The sequence below is a fragment of the Anoplopoma fimbria genome, chromosome 8, assembly GCF_027596085.1.
Source record: "Anoplopoma fimbria isolate UVic2021 breed Golden Eagle Sablefish chromosome 8, Afim_UVic_2022, whole genome shotgun sequence".
In the NCBI taxonomy this organism is placed as follows: Eukaryota; Metazoa; Chordata; class Actinopteri; order Perciformes; family Anoplopomatidae; genus Anoplopoma; species Anoplopoma fimbria.
Window position 1 is genome coordinate 24,269,574 of NC_072456.1, and position 15,995 is coordinate 24,285,568.

The 15,995-nt window shown below is 37.5% G+C and overlaps 1 protein-coding gene across 2 annotated transcripts; it reads right to left on the minus strand.

Moving 5' to 3' along the window:
* Positions 1–3,785: 3,785 nt before the first annotated feature.
* il12rb2 (interleukin 12 receptor, beta 2a) lies at positions 3,786–15,916 on the minus strand. Of its 2 annotated transcripts, none has more exons than XM_054602686.1 (16): positions 15,820–15,916; positions 15,414–15,536; positions 14,840–15,100; positions 13,537–13,660; positions 13,251–13,441; positions 12,325–12,470; positions 11,845–11,989; positions 9,592–9,665; positions 8,772–8,982; positions 7,733–7,930; positions 6,965–7,066; positions 6,704–6,853; positions 6,446–6,577; positions 5,307–5,403; positions 5,115–5,202; positions 3,786–5,029 (listed from the first exon to the last, which is right to left on the minus strand). In XM_054602686.1, the coding sequence occupies exons 2-16, from the start codon at positions 15,481–15,483 to the stop codon at positions 4,544–4,546; spliced, it is 2,475 nt and encodes an 824-aa protein (XP_054458661.1). In that variant the 5' UTR covers positions 15,484–15,536; positions 15,820–15,916; the 3' UTR covers positions 3,786–4,543. The 2 variants fall into 2 exon arrangements, with proteins under 2 accessions (XP_054458661.1, XP_054458660.1); XM_054602685.1 differs by having other exon boundaries at positions 15,414–15,545.
* Between the last annotated feature and the right edge of the window lie 79 nt (positions 15,917–15,995).

Here is a 15,995-nt window from a genome sequence, read left to right on the forward strand (position 1 = left end):
TGACATACTATAAAATGACCTTTTTTTGCATTCTATTGACTGTTTTTTTTACACGTAGCATAGTATGATTTTTTTTCAACATACGATACTATGACTTTTTTCATGGCTTTTTTTCCCGACATAATATACTGTAACTTTTTCATAACATTTCATATCAAATTACATTTTTAGACCTATTCAATTCAATTCAGTTTATTTTGTATAGCCCAGAATCACAAATTTGCCTCAGAGGGCTTTACAATCTGTACACATGCGACATCCTCTGTCCTTCCCTCACATCGGCACAAGAAAAACTCCCCTAAAAACCCCTTTAACAGGGAGAAAAAAGGAAGAAACCTCTGGGAGAACGACAGAGGAGGGATCCTTCTCCCAGGATGGACAGAATGCAATAGATGTCATGTGTACAGAATGAACAGCATAACAGAGATACAACACATTCAATGTATATGACATAAATGATTCATATAATAAGACTGCTTATAATAACAGCAGCAATTATTACAATAGAATTATAATTATGAAAATAGGGATAGTAATGTGATTAATAATAATAATGGAAGTAGCAGTGGGTGTCAGTCGGCTCACAGCAGGAGGCACGACTCCGGTCCAGGTACCACAAGGATTCATGGAAACCTGCAGAGCGAGAACGCTACCTATGACTTGCGTGTTATTTTACGACATAGTATACAATAATTTTTTTACTTACTCTATCATGACTGATATTTTTCAACATAATATGCTATGACTTTTTTCAACCAACCATTATGACTATTCGTCATGCTATACTATGACTATATTATGACCTTTTCGGCGAAGTACAATGACTTTCACAACAATTTTCGACATTCCATAATGATTTTTTCGACATAGTATACTATGACTTTTTTATCGATTTATTATACTATGACTCTGATGATATTTTTCAACACAATATGCTTATTTGAGATACAATTTTCACTTTTCATGACATTTTTAATGACATACTATACTTTGACTTTTTTCATTACATTTTTCAACATACTATATTATGAAGTACAATATGACCTTTTCACAATGATTATGACATTCTATAATATGACTTTTTTAATGACATTTTTCAAAATACTACACTATGATTTTTTGGCATACTATACTATGACTTTTTTCATGATATTTTTCAAAATAAAAATACTTTTTCATGAATTTCTTTGACAGTATACTATGACTTTCACTTCATTTTCGACACAATATCCTATGACTTTTTTAAAGACATTTGTTGGCAAAGTATACTATGCCTTTTTTATTGACTCTTAGATGATATTTTTCAACACAATATGTTGACTTTTTTCATTGAGATATTTTTGAGGTACTATTTTTTATTTTTATGACATTTATAGACATACTTAACTTTGACTTTTTTCATTTAATTGTTCAAAATACTATATTATGACCTTTTCGAAGTACTATATGATTTTTTCACAACCATTTTTGCCATTCTATAATATGACTTTTTCATGAATTTTTTCGAAATAGTATGCTATATCACTTTTTTATGATATTTTTCGACATAGTATACTATGACTTTTTTTCAATATATTTTTCGACATAGTATACTATGACTCTTTCACAACATTTCTTGTCATACTATACTATGATGTTTTCATGATATTCTTTGACATAGTAAACTATAATTTTTTTCATGATATTTTTCGACATAGTATACTATGACTCTTTCACAACATTTTTTGTCATACTATACTATGATGTTTTTCAATATTTTTTTCATTAAACTATACTATGAATTTTATTCCTTACATTTTTCATAATACTACACTATGACTTTTACGAGATAAGATACTATGACTTATTCACAACAATTTTAACATACTATACTATGACTCATTTATTCACATATTCTTCCTTCTCTTCGTCTCTGCAGCTTCTATTCTATTAGCTTATTGTGGGTGTTCACTTTTACATTTACGAACCAGATTCTGCCAACGTTTCCCTAAGCCAATCACATAGTTGCTGTCAAATTTTTAAAACTGCTCTCCTCTCTTCTGCTTTCAGTTTTCATTGCAGTATGAACCAAGGCAACCCTCCTCCTACCCATTCACCTTCAGTTTCCATCATAGTCCTGCTACTCTTCCCATCATTGGATCTTCAGCACATACCTTCATCAACATCACCACCTGTGTGTAGACTCCAGGGGGAATGTTCTTGATCTAACCACAGCATCACTACTTTAATATACTACATCACGATGGAGTCGCCAAAGACTCCTCAATAAACATTTCATCATGCATGTATAATACATTATTGTTTCACTCTGTTGAAGTCTCTCCTGATTGAAATGCTATTCTTTCTTTTTTATGACATTTTAAATTACATACTATACTACGACTTTTTGACTACATTTATAGAGATACTTGACTATGACTTTTTACAAGAAACTATATTTGTTTTTTTCGACATACTATACTATGACTTTTTCAAATCATTTTTCAACATACTATATTATGACATTTTTTAAAATGCTATATTATGACATATTTCATGACATTTTTCAACATACCATACTATGACTTTTTTTTCTGAAAATACATGACTTTTACGCAACAATTTTCGACATACTACACTATGACCTTTTTCATGACTTTTTTCGGTCATAGTATTCTATGAATTTTTCCCAGTATTTTTCCACGTATTATACTATGACTTTTTCGTCATACTATTCCATGCCCATCAGGTCAGTGTTCGACATACTATACTATGACTTTTTCATGACATTTTCTACATACTATGCTATGACTTTTTTCCTGAAAATTTTCAGCATACTATACTATGACTTTTTTCATGAAATTCTTCGACACTCCATACGATGACTTTTTTTCATGACATTCATCGACATACTATACTATGACTTTTTTTAATTACATTTTTCTACATTCTATACTATGACTTTTTCACAATATATTTTGACACACCACTGTGATGATTTTTCAACATACTATACCAATACTCTTTTCATGAAAAAGTGTATGTCATAAAAATGTAATAAAAAGGCTCATAGTATATTATGTCGTAAAAAGCCTTAATGACATACTAGTTAAGGCACGATGTGTATTACATGGCTGTTTCACAAGTGGCCAGTTTAGATGCTTATTTTAAACCACAGACTGTATAAAACATGAATTCAGTTGGTTTGACGTCACCACACCACACGTTTCTTAAGAGCTGTTATGAAGTGGGTGGCTCCGGTTGTCGCCATCTTGGCAATGACGACACAGTTTTAAAAAATGGGCACAGAGGTGGGTTGTTGGTGGAGCTGAGGGGTACCAATGTGGCGAAGCAAAGGAGACAGCTTGCAGCTAGCAACCTGATACAGCAATTATCAATGAATCAAATTAATTATGCCTAAATTTAAGCCTCAATATAATTAGAACGGATTAGTTATATATAACGTTCTGCATTCAACCATAGATTGTACATAACGTGGACATATTCGTCGTGACATCACTAATTGGTTTGAGGACATCAGTTTTGAAGTGTTGAGTTCGGCGTTTTGGCCATCGTCCTCTTGTTTTTTGGCAAGAATTGAATGGAAAAGATAATAATTGGTCTTCGGAGGAGTGACGTAGAAACGCTGTATACAGCTTTGGTATTGGTAGCGACCAGTCATTCACAAGGTAGCCATCCCCTGTTTTATGGTCTATTTTACTCTAAATGGAGCATCATTTACAAAATGAACATCATGCTGTTTTGAAGAAGACTTAAAACTAGAGATTGAGACCATAAACTCATGTTTACAATGTTTACTGAGGGAATAAATCAAGTGAGAAGTAGAGTCATTTTCACATAGACTTCTATACAATCAGTCTTCTTTAAGCAACCAAAGGAGTCGCCCCCTGATGGCAAATAGAAAGAATGCAGGTTTAAGGCACTTATGCATTGGCTTCACTTTTCAGAACTGTCAGCCAATAGCCGATGGGTTCAGAGATTGTATTTAGGCCAAGCGTTTTTCCTCTGTTGCTAACTGCATTCAACCAAAGCCTGCTGGAATGTGATTGGTTAATACTACACAGACTGCATAGAGAACCTACAAATGGAAGTTCATATCTGCATAAAGCAGAATCTGTTTATAGATATTAGTTATGGATGTATACATTAGTACAGTCAGGCAGGATTCCCAATATATGATACACTCCTTCATGCAGCCTGTACTTTGTTCGCTTTGGTGTTAGTGTGTCCAATGCTGCTCTAAAGAGCAAACTATGGTAATGCATGAAATGAAAAAAAAGTCATCTCAAAAAATTATTACTGCACAACAGCTCTGCACTTCAGCGAGAGATTTTTTGTTACAGTTGTTTTCAATGAGCAAGGAGGTAGTTCATGCAAATCTCAGCAAGATGCGTGAGGCAAAAAAAGACACAAAAAACAGAAAAAAGAGGAATCCATTCAGTCATTGTTCCACCCAGTCATTAGTTTAACCTTCTTCTTCCTCTAAAAATGGATTTCACTCAGACCTCATCTCACCAAAGAGTTCAGGTTTCAAGTCAAACATTTACTGTTCTGAAAGAAAAAAGTCACTGCAGTCAATTTTGACGGAATTCAGAGTCAACTTCCCTCCAAACTCCATCGGTTCTATGAAAATGTTGTGACTGGGGAAGAAACCCAGCATTCCTCCAAACTCTTCCTCCTCATCCTCATCCTCCTCCTCATCCTCCTGATCCTCCTCATCCATGTTTCCCAGCCCGTGCGATGAGATGTAGTCGACGGTTGTGTTGGTGTCCAGAGAGGTCTGCGTGTGGTCGGAGCTGTCTGAGTCGTGGGAGAAGCTCTTGATGTAGGTGGTCAGAGGGTAGAGCGCTGTGGTCGGCTCCGTCTCTGGGCTCAGGCCGGTTTGAGGAAGGAGCCGCGAGGAGACGTCTGTGGGTCTGCAGACGTCACTGCTCGGCTTGGGCAGCTCCTCCACATCCACCAGGATGGGCTCCTCCTCCCCCTCGGTTCCACTGGAGTTACTCACCTCCACCTGGAGGTTTATCTTACCCTGTTTCGAAGGGAGATACAGGCTTAAACTCTGACCAGTGAGTTGCAATTTACAGTAGTTTGTATTTAATCTTTTACATAATTACCATCTCTTGGGTACACTCTTTTGCCCATTTGCTGTTTGCAGGATCTGGCACCACATCGAGCATGAGGCACTGGAAATACACCCAGAACCTGAGGGGGAATGTGCAAAACAAGTTAAATGGCAACATATTTTTTCTTATTGCTGCAACATTTCTTTGACAACAATTGTTGTGTGTTTTGTGTAGCTCACATACCTCTGCTTTACTGCTGAACTGTGGTAGAGACACAACATAACCATCAAGATCGGGGCGACGACTCCACACACTAGTATTGGGGATAGTTGGGTCTCCTCTGCAACAGGGACAGTGAGACAGTCAGATGTAAGATTGAGGCAATAAGGTAGTAGGAAAATAAAACAGGTAATCCAGCCATATTATCTATCCAAAGACCTTTTTTTTGGACAAAAAGTGTTGTTGTTGTCATGAGCAAAATCTATTTGCTTATGAAAACTATTTTTAAAGTCAAGAAAAACTTTATTGCTGGTGCTCCCGATGGCCAGTACCGGCCTGCATACTGTATATGTTAATGCTAATCAAAAAATATGCATCGATTCCATTTCAACTGGGACTATTTTATTGAAACTCACTGTACTTGACAGACTGTTCTATCCACTCCACAGTGGGGCATCAAAACGATTAGTATATCTACATTCTTTAGAGGATGGGTTCGCAGTTTTGTAACAATGTCAATGTAACTGTTCATAATGGTTACTTAAAATATTTTTCTCAATGTATTTTCAATGTAAGTGATGGGGAGCCATTGTTTTGTGCAAGAATGTATGGAAACTTTGGTTAATGTGAGCTCAAGAAAAATGACACCATCATCATTTAAATTGGTTTCCAACAAGCCACCGGGTTGCTATCTCCCGGGAAAATGAAGGCAATGTTTACGACTCAAAGGAAGTGTGTCAACCATCGCGCAACCAAAACTGGAAGAAGATAGCGCCTTTGTTTCACGGTTATCAAAGAGTAGTAATGTAAGTTATTTGCCCTAGAATCCCCAGTAGCAAAAAGGATGGAAAGTAACTGTGGAAAACAAAATGGCAAATTGATTTAAGCTACGGTATGTCCTTGGTCTGGTCTTACTATCATTACATACAGAAATCAATCGATTTTATTCCTAAAGTCTTGAGTCTTAAAGAGAGAAGTGATCCATCACAGCATATATCTGGTCTAGAACATATTTGACCAGAACTAGTTTCACCAAATGTAAAATAAACTATTTGATATATTTGGAAATGATTTTCTCATGTAACTCATACAAGAAAGCAAAAAAGCTATAATCACTATAACGTCATTACTATTATTTAAAAGAAACTTTGAAAGCTGCTTACGCTGGATTAAGAACTTGTCCTTCTGACACGCGGGCCCTTCTCCTTCAGCAGTTGAAGCTGTCATCCACAGGCTGTAGACATCTGGAGACAGGTCTTTGATGATGTGCATCCTCTCTGATGCTGGTATAAAGTCTGAAATACATATTTATACACACACAGTTACTCATCTAACTGTCTGCATCCAATGTGTACATGCTACAAAACATGCACCAACACCTCAGAGTACAAGATGTTTGATTAAAGATGAATAATTCTTACAATGCTGTTGTTGTTGTTTGCTGCCTATTTCTAAATAGATGGTATATTTGGTGACACAACCCCCACGCTGACCCCTGGGAATCTCCGTCCAGGTCACTGTCACTTGGTTTCCCTCAACCGTCTGTTGGACTGATGGACCAGCTGATGGGGCTGCAAACAAGAAGCAGAAGCCCAAACTCCTGTTAGCGACTGAATTTTCTGAGTTTAATAAATGACAGAATATCAAATTATCACTGTTACGCTCTTCTTCTTAGATCTTACCTGACGTCAAAGTGCTGACACCTGTAAATCTGGTCCTGCTTACTGAGCTCTCATTATAGAAAACATGCACCGCTCCCTCGTAGCACTCAAATGGCTGAATTCCTGCGTAAAGAAAGATAGAGGTGAAGCAACAGAAGACAAGAAATACTATGGAAGAGAGAAAAAAACAAAAAACAGCCTTCTTTAATGTGTTGTAAACAAATAAGAGGCTGTTAAACAGGCTGTATGATTGGTAACAGCCTGATAAACCATGTTATGTATGCTGATGGTCTGGCTTTTCTCTCTGTGTTTAACAGCTGCTTTATTTAATATATAATTGGGTTAAATAGAATGTGCAATATGATGCTAGAAAGAGTGAGCCCTTGGCATGCAAAAGATTCAGGTTGCCTTTACTGACTGTATGCGGATATTACTTTAAAAATGTAGGTGGTGTATTGCAAGCGAATTATTTTGCAATGCAGGGGTCAACACCATCCAGGCTTTATTGAGGAATCTGATGTTCAAATGTATTTGTAGTCTGAATGATACACAGAACGCTGTTTTCATGCTACTGTCAAATTCTTATTTAAGTGATTTCTACGACTGTATTTTATGTTTTTTCTTTCATTTCAGTCATCAGTATTAAATTTGAGACTTTCATAACCAGACAAAAGTTCCTCACAGTAGCTTTAATGTATCTTTTGTATTTGTGTTGTATGTTTTTCTTATGAACTTTGAGTCTGACAGTAAAGATGAACTGAACTGAACTTTAAACTATACATGTCCCACCTGTAACAACAGTATGGTTGTCATTCCTGCCCAGTCTGACCCATCTGAGCTCCTCCAGCTTGTGGCCCTCTGGATACCACTCCACCACGTACGCTGCATGCAGAGGTGCAGCGACGTGCTTCCTCCAGGAGATGGTGACACTGCGGTTGTCTGCAGTTACTTTCACGTCCTTAAGGGGCGCCAACTGCTGAGCATTCACTAAAAGAGAGAATATTATTAGTCATGTTTCTGTTACTTTTAAAACTGGTATTGTTGTTGTTGTTGTTGCTGTGCATCTCTCTCGTTCTCTCTTCCTCTTGCACTTACACACATATCTATATTTATGTCAGGATAGATAGATAGATAGATAGATAGATAGATAGATAGATAGATAGATAGATAGATAGATAGATAGATAGATAGATAGATAGATAGATAGATAGATAGATAGATAGATAGATAGATAGAAAGAAAGATAGATAGATAGATAGATAGATAGATAGATAGATAGATAGATAGATAGATATATAGATATATAGATAGATAGATAGATAGATAGATAGATAGATAGACAGACAGACAGACAGACAGATAGATAGATAGATAGATAGATAGATAGATAGATAGATAGATAGATAGATAGATAGATAGATAGATAGATAGATAGATAGATAGATAGATGTTTTGGTGGTTTTGTTTCAATATTTGACATAATAATAATATTGGTAATAGAAATCATAGTAGTAAAAGCAGCATTTTCTTTTTGTTTTAAAATGTTTTTTTATTGCCGCCTTCAAAGAAAAACATTTGCTTAGGATCGGCAACAAACCACATAGTTAATATAATTACGTGATCTAAGTCAAACCTAAATGATGCAACATATGTACGTGTAGATTACTGTCTAAACCTGCTCTAAATGAGAAGTACCATGATGTAACTTACATTGTGATTCAGCACTAAACACCCACAGAGAGAGGCAGATTGTGGCTTCATGAAGCTATAAACAAAATCATTCATACATGCAAAATTTGCTTTTCTTTTTCTTTTTTCTTTTTTTTACCTTTTGTGTGATGGGTTGTAATTCTGGCAGGAGGGGACGGTCCTTTGGAATTGCAAGCCCACACTTTCACTTCACAGTCGGAGCAGAACGGGACCAAATAATTCCTGGCAGCGGCGCTAACGTTAGTGATGAAGACCAATCCAGACTTTTGGCTGTCAACTCTGACTTTGTACTCTAGGATTATCCCTCTGGCTGTGGAAATGTTCGGCTCCTGCAGTCAGAGAAAATGTTTTAAAGTGATTGTTCTGAGTTTGACAACATGTATTTGCTTTTGTCACAGGAAAATAAACAGCAAAATGAGAATTATACTCCTTGGATTTGTCTGCTTCCTTTACAGGATGCTCAAAATCAACACACTGACACAGCATGTAAGACACATCATTTCTGTTCAGCTCCTCTTTTCTTGTAAACTGAAACTGTGGTGTCTGCCGTCAGGTTTCACTTATCTCTCAGTGTCTTTTTGTGACATTAAATGAGTATATGTTTCTGTGTGTGTCTGTGTGTGTATGTGTGTGTGTGTGTGGTAGAGAGTGGGGATGTGCAAGTGTGTGCGTGAGGATGTCACACCTCAAAAGTGGTCAATGGTCGACCTTTAGCTTGTGCAGAAAGTAGTGAAGCGGGAAGATCAGAAAGTGTTACTATGGCGACGACACCGCACGCCCACACAGGCACATAGTGAGAGAGGGAAGACATGGAGACAACACCCTCCAACACATGAAGCTGTGCAGCAGCATTATCATGTGTGTTGTATGTATTTCACTACCAGCCTGTTTTTTAAATTTAAAAAAAAAAAAGCTTTTTGACAAGATTTAAAACTTACCTTCCAGTAAACTCTCAGGGATTTAAAGTCAGAGGCGGATTTGGCGTACCACACATCCAACTCTTTGGCAGGAGCTAAAACAATAAAAGAATCTGTCACTGGAAAATAATAGTGGAATAACAAGAAATATACTGAAATAATAACAATAATACTGAATCATAGATGACAAGGTGTAGCTTCACAGACTATAATGGGGCGTTTGTTTTCAATGAATGAGTGACAGACATGTTTATAGCACTGACACTTTCATTCCATATTGATAGACTTTAAAGTCCTTTAAAAGTAACAAATACCCAGCCTGTTACAGCCTGAAAGAGCTTTACACTTCCAGGAAACCTTTTGCATGAATGAGTAAATCCATATCTGATTTAAAATAAAGGAAAACATGGGGAGTAAATACAAGTACTTAAAGGTACCTTGAGATAACATCCATCGCATTGATTAAATTGTTGTCTTTATATCTTCAAAGTTACTTTAAAGGCCCAATGAGTAGGATTTTCCCCCAAAAAACAATGTATAGACTTCTCTCAATCATCAATAATGCCCAGAAGTGTGTGGTTGTGTCTGCAGAGATCCTGCCCTCTGCCTGCATTTGCTCTTTCCTTTTCCTTTTGTTGTGTTCAGGACATTTCTTGGCATCAAACTATAAAAATGTAGCCACCAGGTGCAAAATTGTAAGCACACATCCAAAAGGAAGCTACGAAAATGGGGGACAGAGCGTCAAAAAACGCCAACCAGAAGAGAAACTTTGACTCCGATATGTCAACATAATGAAACATCATTTTGAAACATTCAGATTTCTGTTCTGTAAATGTGTGCAAATATGCACAAATTTAATAAGATAATGCCTCATTTGCAGACTTAAACATACCATTACAGAAAACTTGTAATACAAAAAAATAGAGTCTTAATGTAAATAATCACCTAGGGATTACTTTATTAAAGGATGTTATTACTTTCACAAATGTTTGTTGTGGTTATTTAGCTTCCTCGATTATGTTTCAAGTTCGGTAAGATGACCTTTATACGGTTCTGGAAGAAACCAGCAGCTGACTGGGAGATCGGAAATCACATGTGTGGCTTAGAAACTACGTATTTATCCAGGGAATGGAGGAGAATTGACATACAGGTGTAATTAATCTGCTCAATATATAATCAAGTCCTGAGCAAAAAGTAGTGACATAGGTTACCAAAGTAGGCTAATAACTAAGTTTATGAATAATGGTAATGCTAGCTTTAGCTGAATCAACGTTAGCGGTGTTAAGTCTGGAAATAAGTAAAAGGGTTGGTTTGGATTTTTTTATTTAATGGGGTTGTTTGTATATTCTGTGTTCTGCTGGGCAAAATCACTGTTTTTGTCAGCGGAGTCTCGTGGCTTTAAGAAAGTGATATGACAGATTCAATTCCCCGTCAGAAAGGGATGGCTCCAGGTGAGGTAAAGTAGCTGTGGACTGGAGCAGCAGAATTATATATATATATATATATATTATATTGCAGAAACCTACGTCCGTTCTCGTGTAAAAAAGGCCTTTGAGAGGCTTGGGAAAACAGCATTTTGACACTAAAAGATGCAAACTTTGACCAAAATATAAATTTCTCGGATTTGAATACATGAAGAACACCACTGGGAAGCTTAAGATAATAATGGACCTGCACTTTAAACAAAAGCACACGTAAACCCTTTACCAAAAATGTCTCTTCGGCTATTTCTACTGAGACCTCCGGCTGTTCGTGGAACGCTGATGAACTGTCACTGCTGCACATTCATACCTCATGTATCTGGAAAGACACCTTCATATCTTAACACCATCAATCATACAAATATTCAGCAATATTTTCCCATGAAGCTTCACTGTCTGCTTTACCTCGTCACTTTTCTTTACTGGCTCAAAGTTGAACTGATTAGAGTTTACTCATAATGTGTTTTTATAATCTCAACCACTGTACATACTATCACTAATCAATGGTTTTGTTCTCAACACAAAACCCTATAAGGCCTGTTTCAGTGGTTTATAGATATCCTGCAGCCAGTCAGTGGTGGAGCTTATAACCGCCTCAAAAAACCCAAAGGAAATGAAGTATTACTGCATTATCTGATAAGGATAGTTAAATACATAGATACAGTGCCACAGAGTTACTGTAAATAAATACTCCTTTCAGGTCTGACTGTTTATGCATCGACAGAATCAGTGGTGCTTTCACTCAGGAAGTATAAAAATAGTCTTCAGGGGCTGCCATTGTTTTTTTTTTTACCTTCCTCTTGAGTCAAGCTGGAAATTTTTTCGCTCCACTGACTCCACAGTCCGGTACTGAATTTGGATCTGGCTCTGAAATGGTACAGGGTGTAGGGCTCCAGAGAGGAGATGGACCGATCCTGTACCAAACCCATCTGCACACCCTGTAAGAAAATATTCAGTTTTTCATCATTTTATTTTATTTCATTTAAACTCACTCATTCATTCTCCAAAAACGGAGTAAAGTTCCATTTATGTTCACACTCTAAGAACACCTGATAGAGCGTGAGCTGTCAAATTTAAGCTTTTTTGAGACTTGTGCAACATTGTGAGTTTATCTTTGTTCACATCAACCTGACACTCATATCTGCCTTTGGCTTTGAATCAGCAGACGACCTATGAGGTGACTGTTTGTCTTCAAAGGGTTCAAGAAACATCCTGCAGTATCTCTTGCAACATCTCATTGAACGTCCCTCAAATCTGCAGTAAGACTACTTACTGAGGCAGGAGAAGATGAAGTCCATGTGGTTGCTTCCGCTCTGTATTGGATCTCCAGGTGCTGAGTCTGCACAGGCTGCTCCACTTTGATGACGCACTCTCGGGAAAAGCACTCAGGTTGGCCAAGAAGAGGAGTCGATGGCATCGCTGCTCGGATCAACACAAGATAAAGTCAAAACAGAAGACCTATGTCAACTGTCATATCAATATGTTCTGCATCAATACTGGCCATTGGAGGCAGTGTTCGCTTAGTGCAAAGGAGGATGGAGGAAGATTATGAACTATCATAAACTTAGTGCAAAGGAGGATGGAGGAAGATTATGAACTATCATCTTGGTTTTTGGCCGTCGAGTTAGTCATTTTAGCCCGCCGCTGTGATGTTTTTTTTCCAACCAGAAGTGACACAAGAGGGTTCAGCTAAGCAAAACCGAACGCTGAATAAGACATTTTTAGGGGACTAAAATGTTTAATTAATTTTCAGAAACTGAAAACAAACTGTGAAAGGGTTCTAAAACAGACAACTCACAAACCAACACCATGGTAGCGACCTGTCAATCACACGGTAGCCCCGTCCTAAAGCATACCCTGCTTTATGGTCTATTTGTCTCTAAATAAACCATAATTTACTAAATGAACATCACGCTGTATTGAAGAAGACTTGAAACTAGAGATTGAGACCATAAACTCATGTTTACAATGTTTACTGAGGGAATAAATCAAGAGAGAAGACTTCTACACAATCAAACTTCTTTTTGCAACCAGAGGAGTCGTCCCCTGATGGTCAGTGGAGTGAATGCAAGTTTAAGGCACTTCCACATTGGCTTCACTTTTCAGAACTGGAGGTTTTCTGCCCGCTCTCTATGCAGAAGTTGCCAAGCACCTGAACAAACACTTGACTGGTCGGCTGATAACGTGCTGCTGTCTTACCAATGTCACCGAGTTCGTAGTCTATGGGGATGGACTCTGCAGAGCCCAGTGGATTTTTGGCTTCTACCCACACGGAGATCCGCTGGACGGAGCCGGACACAGAGAAACTAACTGAGGAGAAAGCAGTTCCCTTAGAGGAAGCTTTGTGCTCTACCGGGCCATCAGTATGGTTTTTAGATACAGTCTTCACCCTGAAACATACAAACAATGTTTATTTTACAGTATTACAAACAATGCATTATTGTCTTGTTGACTTCTCAATTAGATTCTTTTGTTTAAAACTCACCACAGCACTGAATTATCCCTCAGAAAAGTGTCTCTTCCTCTTTTCCAGGTGAAGAACACAACTCCGCTTTCATTATCTTTGACCTTGTAGATGCATGAAAAGTTTTTAGGCCGCTCTGGTAGATCTGAAGGACAAGAAAAGATGAAGAATTTAATGAAAAGTATTGAGCAGAGAACATAAACCCTTACTAAAGACTTTTTAAAGAAAAAACACAGTAATACATTGCTTGTACATGAGTGGTAGTTCAGGACTTGTCAAGTCCTGAACTTTCAGTTTTGAGTCCTAAACTACTCATCATGCCCTCTTCACTAAATCTAACGCCGTTTACGCTCTCCTGTAGATTTAGATCTGCAACTTTCGCTAACTGTAATTCCTTTATTGTTGACAACCGTGTGGTTTTTGCTCAAAGATGAAATGAACATAAATAACGTAACATTTGTTCTTCATGGTTCACTTCTTCAAACTGATTGGATGCTACTGGATTGGTTCAAACCAAGTGGATCTGGGGAATAAAGTGTTGACTTCTTTGGAATGAAACAGCAATAACTTTAGTTGATTTGGGAAATGAAGGAACATTTATTGATTTGTGCACACACTTTTTTAAATATCATATCTTTAAACCTTTGGGCTAGGTGGAGTTAACAAAGTATTTTCAAGTCAAAAGGCTCAAGTCAAAGTGAAGTCGTGAGTCATTGGTGTTAAAGTCGAATTCAAGGTGCAAATCTTTTTTTTGGTTTTGCCAAGTCGAGTTTAAAGTCGTCAAATGTGTGACTCGAGTCCACACCAGTTGTGTATCAAATTAGGAAGTGACTTAAAGTGATCCTTAAGAAAACATAAATATTCAGATTTATAGTAATCCATAACATGCATTGTGTGCTATTCCTTGATGTTATAGATTACATTGCATAAACAGATGAACTCGTTTTCAGTATTGGGTGTGTTATTCCAAAAACAAGTTGATAATAATGTGTGCGTGTTCCATGATAGGGGAACTGGCATGCTTTATGTGTAAAAAAACAAACAAGCTTGTGGTCAGAACTTATTGCAGATAGCGTTTGACACTTAGCTGCACCCAGCCTGCAACATACAAACACTGTGCACGCTAAGTATAGAAGAGAAAGCAGAACCGGCTGTACCTCTTTTTAACAGCTTTTGTAGCTTGAAAAGTTACAGCCATGCCTTAAGATATGAAAGTCTCATCTTGAAACAGCATGTACAGTCAAACATCCCTATATTACTATGTGTTAAATACACAAATTGTGCAAATAAAGAAACTTTTCCTCCTCCTTGGTTTCATACTCACATCCAGCAGAGATGTCCAGTCCACATGGGTCGAGAGCAGGAGAGCACTTACACTGACAGCTGTATGTTCTGTTCTTGGTTATGTTCGCCACATTGCAATATATTGTTGTGGAATTCAGTACTGTGTGGTCCTGCAGTTTGGGTGGATGGTCGCTGTACATGGACCCCTTGCACTTGCAGTTAAAGGTGCAGAACACCTGGAAACTGGACCCTCGCTGCACCACAGGTCCAGCGCTGGACCAGATGGAACAGGACTTCCCACCTAAAAGCAACAACAACAACAAAAAATCAGAAGTTACATGAAGCTGCATATCATCTAGTTAAGTGAATGAAATGTATTTGGAGCAAATGAGGAAATGCAATTCTGCACACTTCATCCTTACACAGATGCACAATCTTACAACTATCATTAACAAAATGTGAACAGTCACACTAAACACACACTTTCAAGACAAAAAGTATTCTTCTAGAAAGGCTTTTCAGATAAATCCAACTGACTTTTACATCCAAATACTATGAAGAAAAACTTTATAAAAATGGAAAAGTTAGAAATATGTGTCCACACATAAGCTCACCTTTGCAGAGCTGCACGGCCAGCACAGTGATAGCAGTGAAGATGGTCCATAATCGGGACATTGTCGCCATGAGTCATCAGTAGCTGCCTTCTTTTAATGTCTCTTACATTTCCGCAGGAGCTGCTAACTTATCTTAAAATAAAGAATACACACACACACACACACACACACACACATGAGGTCAACCATGTTTCTGGATAGGCTGCAGCGATTTGTAGTCAGGAATTATATTATTGATTAAAAGTTTTATTATCTGGGAAAACATTTAATGAAATTCCTTCCTGGTCGCTGGCGCTACTTCTATCCCATTTATAGCATATTAAATGATAAAAAAAACATGACAATAAACAGAGTCAATGTTATTGATAAAGCGACAGGTGCGTTAAGTCGATGAAAACACACTTACCATGACATCACATCCCAGTATCAATTGATCTTTTCTTTCTTTCCGAGTCTTCTGAAGCTCTCTCCGTCATGGTTAAGTTTTCCTCAACATCTGTATTGATGGGTATCCAGACTGAGCTCCTCTGTGTCTGCTGTGAAGAGACACACTGAGTCACAGGTCACCAGTGAACACAGACA